At 61.0% G+C, this 7504-nt stretch overlaps 1 protein-coding gene across 1 annotated transcript in view; it reads left to right on the top strand.

Annotated features, from left to right (window-relative positions):
* Nucleotides 1-5081: 5081 nt before the first annotated feature.
* Nucleotides 5082-7504, top strand: part of RHBDF1 (rhomboid 5 homolog 1 (Drosophila)) — a 6488-nt gene continuing 4065 nt past the window's right edge. The window contains 3 exon segments of the mRNA XM_015565563.1: nucleotides 5082-5419; nucleotides 6636-6849; nucleotides 7233-7492. Of these exon segments, the coding sequence (XP_015421049.1) occupies nucleotides 5103-5419; nucleotides 6636-6849; nucleotides 7233-7492 (791 nt within the window). The 5' untranslated portion in view covers nucleotides 5082-5102.

Here is a 7504-nt window from a genome sequence, read left to right as displayed (position 1 = left end):
CGGCTGCTGCTCACACCTCAGGAGCCAGCTTCACGTCCGCCGTGGCCGCCGGCCAGGCCTGAGCAGTCCAGAACCTCTCCCAGTCTCCTCCTGCCTCTTGGCCACAACCTTCCCAGGTGGCATCTCTGAAGCGTTCCGTCCCCGGTTCCCCCAGTGGTTCCTGCTCGCGGCCAGGCTCTGGGCCCTCTGATCCCTGGGCTCGCCCCTTGCTCAGGTTGCTCCCCCCGAGCCGGAGCCAGAGCCGGAGCCGGCAGGCATGGCCAGCCTTCCTGCTCCTTGAGCAGGTCCTCTGTGCTAAGCGCTGTGGGCCCTGCCGCCCTGCACTGGCTCCTGCTCCCTGGCCCCTCCTGCTCCTTGCACGGTGCCAGCCCGAAGGATCCCTAGTCAGCCCCACAGCAGGAACCTGGGTCGGTGGGACCCGCCCCTGCGCCCCACCCGCCCTCTGCCCTGATGGCTGCAGCAGCTCCCACCCCTCTCACCGCTGTTTAAAGCAGCCCCCGAAGTCCTGTGACTCTGTGGGGCCCTCGTCCCTCAGCCTCATCTCTCGCCCCACCCTCGTCCTGGGCTGTTGGAAGTGCCTCGGGTGCAGCGCCCGGAGGTGCAGTGTGGTTTTGTGCCCCCACCCCTGCTGGGCTGGGTCCCCACCGGTGGCACTTGCTTTGTCAGCCATCCTTGCTTTATTTCCAGATGCTGAGCTGGGCCGGGTGGGCGGCCATGGATGTTGCCAGAGTGACTCAGATGCTGTGTGACCCAGGCAGGCCGGCCGCCCCTGGACTGTGGTTTCTCCCTGCACCGAGGGGTCAGCGCAGCGGAGATGCTGTTGGGATTTCCCCCATGAGGGGCCGTTTGGGAACAAGAGCCCACTGTGCGCCTGGGGGAGGCTGGACACTGAGCCACTGTCTCCTCTGGGCGGGCACTGTGCCCTCCCCGTCCAGACTCTTTGTCCGCCTGGGCCTGCCCCTCCCCCACACCCTTGGGCCCTAGCGTGGAGCCCCCCTGTGAATCCCACCCGCTTGAGGCCCAGATGGGAACTGGGCACACAGGGGTGGGGTAGGCTGGGCGTCCTGGAGCTGCGTGGGTTACAGAGCTCCTCCTGCCTCTGCCCCCCACACAGGAGGGACTTGAGGGAGGCGAGGGACACCGGGAGGTCTGGGAGCCGGTGCCTCCATCATGAGTGGCTCTTGTGTTCCTGGACGGACTGTGGTCCTGTGCTGCGCCCTGTGCTCGCTCCCCACCCTCTTCCCACCTCTTTGCTTGTGCTGTTCTGCCCCGACCTGGGCATGCGGTCCCCTCCTCCTCCCAGACCCCATGGAAGGGTCGTCCTCATGAAGCCCCCGTCACCCTGACGGTGGGGATCGGCCTGCTAGCTTGTGCTCCAGAGTGCCCAGTGCTCCGGGCACTGTGGCCCGGCAGTGAGGGGACAGCACACGGGTGATGAACTCCCGAGCGGTCCGGTGGGGCAGCCTGACCAGCTGTGGGCCTGGAACGTGTTGGAGGCTTGGAGGCATGTGCAAGGCAGGGCGCTAGGATGGGAGGGAGCCAGGTGACAGGAGAGGCCATGGGGGCAGTGGGAGCCATGGAAAGTGATGGATGTGTGCGGTGGGGTGAGCCAATCACCAAGCTGGCAAAGATTCCTTGTTCTGCTGAGCAGAGAACCAGCTGATCGCCCAGGAGTGCCAGGCCTGCTGGGGAGGCACAGAGAGGCCAGCTCCCAGCACCCGGCCTATAGATTCCCAGCAGCGGTTCCAGGTGCTGCTCTTGGCACCATTCCTCTCTGGACCTCACAATGGCTCCACAGAGGTATTGGCCCATTTTCCAGAAGAGAACACAGGCTACCCGAGGCACATGGTGGTGGGGTGGCAGGGACAGACTGAAGGCAGCATAGCTGCCCCCTCTGAAATGCTCAGGGGGCCCCCATCCTGCTTGGTCCCTCCCCACAAGGCCCCACAGGGTCCAGTAGTCTCTGGGGTCACATCACCTGGATGCCTGTGTGGCAGGTGTGGCCTGACCTGGCTCCGAGGGCACATGGGGATGCTGTCGCCGCCCTGCAGGTTCCGGAAGCCCCTATCAGATAAGGCCTATCTGATCACCGTCTGTGTGATGTTGCCTGAAATCCCACCGCCAGTGCCTGGGAGCCAGAGCTGCCCTTCCCAGTCACTTCCTTACTAACAGGGGGGTCTTAAAATCTACATGGTCTGTGAAGGGCAGGCTGGTGGGTGCTGACCATGTCGGGGGACAACAGGTCTGGGCTGGGTTTGTGGTGTGAGTTGGGCGAGTGCCGATCTCCTGGTTCAGTTCCCAGAGACCCGTTCTCAGGACGCCTTCATGTAGGACACCCCCCACCCCTGCCCCGCCCCACCTGCCTCCGACCTCCTGCAAGGACCCATCCGTCTGACCCCACATTGTGGGGATCAGCTAGGCAGGGTGCCCAGAAGGGATTCCCAGTGATGTGCAAACACATGCTTCAGCCCTTGCTCTGAATCAGACGGGTGAGGGCAGAGGACAGGGGCTTGGCTCTGAGGGGCTACATGAATGGAAAGACCCCTAGGTCTGTGGTCGGCAAACTGCGGCTCTCGAGCCCCATGTGGCTCTTTGGCCCCTTGAGTGTGGCTCTTCCTAAGCCTTAGGAGCACCCTAATTAAGTTAATAACAATGTACCGACCTATATAGTTTAAGTTTAAAAAATTTGGCTCTCAAAAGAAATTTCAATCGTTGTACTGTTGGTATTTGGCTCTGTTGACTGATGAGTTTGCCGACCACTGCCCTAGGTGCATAGTCAGCTCAGAGAAGAGGCTGGACCATATGGGAGGGGTAAGAACCAGGAGAAGGCACCTTGAAGGACTCCTTCCCACCAAGCCGGTTCCTGGCTGGTGTAGCGTAAGTGGGAGCTGTGAGCGGTGCCCGGGGACGGTCCCTAACTGGTATAGGGCCAGTTGGAGTATGAGTGGTGAGTAGTGTCACTATAGGGGTAATGGGATCTGTGAGCTGAGTCCTGGTCCTGGCCCTGGTCAGTGTAGAGGCAGTAGGAACTGTGAATAGAATTCTGGGCTCAGCCCTGTTTGGTATAAAGCCAGTAGGAGCTGCCAGCCACATCCTGGCCCGGCCCCTGTGGATATAGGGCCAGGAGGAGCTGTGAGCAGTGTCCAGGCTGTTTTTGGTCTGTGTAGTACTAGTGGCAGCTGTGAGAACTGTCCTGGGCCTCTCTCTGGTCTGTGGGGCAGGAGGAGCTCTGCTCGCATCCTGCCTCCCTGTGCAGTGCAAGCGAGCGCTTTCCTGGTCGCTGTCAGCCAGAGTTGCTCTGAGCACAGTCCTGGCCCTTCTCTGACTGTGTAAGTCCAGTAGGGGGTGTGAGCAGCATCCCAGACCTGTCCCCAGTGATGCTACCCTGAATATGTGCCTTTGGGCAAATCAAGCCTCTTTTGGCCTCAGTTTCCTGATTTCTAAGGTATGGGTGGGGCTTTCTCTATATTTACTGCATGCAGTGGGGAGGGAGGCTCACATGTGGAAGCTGTTTCTAGGGGTGTTAGTGGGTGGGTTACAGACCTGTCGGGGTCTGAAGCTCTTTGAGGAATTTTGGGGTCTCTGCCCTGAGTATTGCTCGGCCTCTCCCCTGGTGTCCATGTCCCCATTGTGCTCAGGGAGCCCTCTCAGTCTTGGATACCCTGTTTTCAGATCCCGTGTGGTCCTTTGGGGAGGAGGGTTCAGATCTGTGCTGAAAGTGACATTTTGTAAAGGGGGGAAATAGGGTGCCAGGTGGGCCACGGTCCCATGATCTTTGCCTCTCGGTTACATGGCCCGGCAGAGGCGGCCCACATCCAACCCTGGCCTCTCTGCTCGGGGTCCTGGGCCTTGCCCTGCGCCTAAGCGATAGGTTTGGGGGTGGGTCTCATACTTAGGTTTGATGCCGGACAAGCAGCCCTCCCAGGGCTGAGCTGTCTTTGCTGGTATTTATGGGCGCATGGCACCCCCTGGTGGTCATGGCAGCGCCTGCGCCCAGGTGGTTTCAGGAGGTTCCTGTTGTGGTAACAGCTCTCAGACTCTGGGAAGCCACGTGGCCACTCCTCTGTGACCTGGAGCCTTCGCAGACCCCACCTGTGGGCGCAGCGGGCAGAGCCTCTCTCTCTGGAGCCGATGGCGTGGTGGTTAGAGGGTGAGGTCTCAGATTTGCCCTGTGTATGGATGGGTGAGGTCCTCAGCCTGGCAGTGCGCTCAGGCTCACTGAGATCTCTGCTCTGGCGGCTCCCTGTGCCAGGAACAACCCCCTCCTTCTGCCCCTGCCCCCCTCCAAGCCTTGCTAACTTGATCACCTTCTTCAAGCCTTTGCTTAGATGTCACCTCACAAGGAGGCATCCCTGTGCTCGGCAACTGTAATGTGCTGATTTTGTCCCTGTCACACTTCGCACCCTTAAACAAAATACCTACTTATAGATTCACTAGAGGCCTGGTACACGGATTTGTGCACTGGTGGGGTCTCTCGGCCTGGCCTGCAGGGATCAGGCCGAAACCAGCTCTCTGACATCCCCCCAGGGGTCCTGGATTGCAAGGGGGCAGTTCTTGGGTGACGCACCCCAGAATTGGGCTCCCTCCTCTCTGGTTCCGGCTGTATAACCCGAGAACTGCAGTTGCCAAGTCGCTGTAGCTCGGCAGCTCCTGCATTGAGTGTCTGCCCCCTGGTGGTCAGTGTGTCTCATAGCTACCAGTAGGCCTATCGCTTGGGCTTTTACATATATAGATTGTTTATCTGGACTGTCAGCTCCAGGAAGACTGGGATTTTGTCTGTTTTTGGTTTCTTCTTTTCTCCACTAATGTGTCCCAAGCACTTAGGAGTGGATCATAGTAGGTGCTCCAGTATTTGTCACATGAATTTATGTTGTCTGAGGACCTGGTATGTGCACAGCAATGTCTGTCAGGATGACCGAGGCGGGGACTGACTGGGTACGGCAGTGCTGAGCACACAGGACGTCAGCAGCCGGATCGTGACCACCCTGTTGGGGTTATCACTGCTTCTCCTTTCTCCTGGGTCTGGCCCAAGGAACCTTCAGACACCTCTCACCTCCCACCCTTCGCTGCCACCCCCAGGCCCGCCTTGTGCACCCGGAACCATGAGCGAGGCCCGCAGGGACAGCACGAGCAGCCTGCAGCGCAAGAAGCCCCCCTGGCTGAAGCTGGACATTCCAGCTGTGGTGCCCCCGGCGGCGGAGGACCCCAGCTTCCCGCAGGCAGGCCCTGGCCAGCATGGGCTGTGGGTCCCTCCTGCCCAGCCCCCTCACCATGACCCCGTCACCCAGCCCCTGAGACGCCAGGCTTTCTTGCGGAGTGTGAGCATGCCGGCTGAGACAGCTTACGTCCCTTCCCCTTACCATGAGCCCCGCCGGCCGGTGCTGCATCGCCAGACATCGATCACACAGACCATCCGCAGGTACTGCGCCTCGCCCTGGCTGCGCCAGGGGTGAGGGCTGGGGCCGGGGGGACAGAGGCAGGCACATAGGGTCCTCTTTAGGTGCTGAGGCTGGGAATGGGGCAGGGCCTGTCCTGTCTCAGCTTTCTCCTGGGTCTTGTTCCCCATGTCACCCTCCCTCCTCCTGCTCTGGGGACCGACTCCTCTCACCTACCACCCTTCTCTGCTCCCCCAGCACTTGCTCTCTCCTTCTCTGTCTCCCCCACCTCAATGCTCTGGTCCCTGAACAGCCGACAGGTGCGCTTCGGGCGTGTCCACACTCTGCCCCTCTTGGGTTCCCCTGCTGCCCGCAGGGCCCTCCCACAGCGCCGGTCTCTCTCGCGGTCCCTGCTCAGGTACCTGCAGGTGTGAGTGTGTTAGCATCAGCTGGCTGGCGTGTGCATGGCTTGGGACCGCTTGGGAGCTGCCAGCACGGTTTGCATTCCCTGGGGCTCCTGACAGCAGGTGTTGGCAGTGTTTTGCTTGCATGTTCAAGGGCTGTGGGCAGCCTGCCTGGGCTTGCATTACCCATTTCTTGAGTTCTGTGGTGTCAAAGGTCAAACTGCTGCCCAGGGCTAAGCTCTCTCTGGATGAGCTAAGGAAGTGGTTCTTAACCTGTGGGTCGCGACCCCTTTGGCGGTCGAATGACCCTTTCACAGGGGTCGCCTAAGACCATCCTGCATATCAGATATTTACATTACAGTTCATAACAGTAGCAACATTACAGCTATGAAGTAGCAACGACAATAATCTTATGGTTGGGTCACAACATGAGGAACTGTATTTAAAAGGCCAGAAGGTTGAGAACCACTGAGCTAAGGGCTGAGCTCTGAGCACCATCTCTGGATTCAGTGTCTCCCCACAAAGCCCCCTCTTCGGGATGGGTGTGAGCCTGGGTAAAATACTCACCTGGACAGGCCTATTCTTTGCGGTTCTTGTGGGACAGGCCTATTCTTTGTGGGAATTTGGAGTTGGCTAATTGTTTAGGGCCTGCGAGCCGCGGTTTGCCGACCACTGGTTTAGGGGGTAGCCAGGGCTGACCCCACTCATCCTCTTAACTGAACCCAGCCCACTGGACCCCAGATCCTGGAGTGACTGGAGGCTTGGGGTAGAGCATGCTACCCAGGAAGAGGGCTCTGGGGCCCCCGCTGGGAGGGGAGAGGGCTGGCGCCCCCTTGTTGAGCCCCTCCCATGGCAGGGGCACCGCTGACTGGTTCGGAGTGAGCAAGGACAGTGACAGCACCCAGAAGTGGCAGCGCAAGAGCATCCGCCACTGCAGCCAGCGCTATGGGAAGCTGAAGCCCCAGGTCATCCGGGAGCTGGACCTGCCCAGCCAGGACAATGTGTCGCTCACCAGCACGGAGACACCCCCTCCGCTGTATGTCGGGCCATGCCAGCTGGGCATGCAAAAGGTATGCCCGCCCCTGCGGCCCCCCAAAGGCCTCTCTCTGCTCCCCTGGGCTGGGGCTGGGGACATAGCCAACCTGAGCGGAGAAGGTTCCTTGGAGCTCATGGTCTGGGAGGGTGGTCAGGTGGTGCCACAGAGACACCTAAGATACCTTCTGGGAGGGGGATCGGGGGTGCACCATGGGGCCAGCTCTGGACGGGAGAGCAGCCCAGGGTGAACAGCAGCGGAAAGGCACTGCGAGTGGGGAGAGGGACTCCTCTGGGTGCAGGAGGGTGGGGGAGGTACCCGAGCTGTCCAGGTGCCCACTGTGTCCTCCGCAGGGTGGGGAAGGAGCTCCTGGGGTGACGACCTAGACCCCCGACTCCTGCGTCTCCTCCCCTCCACCAGATCATAGACCCCCTGGCCCGGGGCCGGGCCTTCCGCATGGGCATGGCGGAGGACGCCGCCGACGGCCCGAGCGCCCCGCACACGCCCGTCACCCCCGGTGCCGCCTCCCTCTGCTCCTTCTCCAGCTCCCGCTCGGGCTTCAGCCGGCTTCCGCGGAGGCGCAAGCGTGAGTCTGTGGCCAAGATGAGCTTCCGCGCGGCCGCAGCGCTGGTGAAGGTGGGTGCCGGGGCTGGGATGGGGGGGCTGACCCCGGTGCCGGGGTGCAGGCCGCA

The sequence above is a fragment of the Myotis davidii genome, unplaced genomic scaffold, assembly GCF_000327345.1.
Source record: "Myotis davidii unplaced genomic scaffold, ASM32734v1 scaffold100, whole genome shotgun sequence".
Lineage (NCBI taxonomy): Eukaryota > Metazoa > Chordata > Mammalia > Chiroptera > Vespertilionidae > Myotis > Myotis davidii.
The sequence above is the reverse complement of the archived record's forward strand: the minus strand, read 5'-3'. Positions and strand labels throughout refer to the sequence as shown.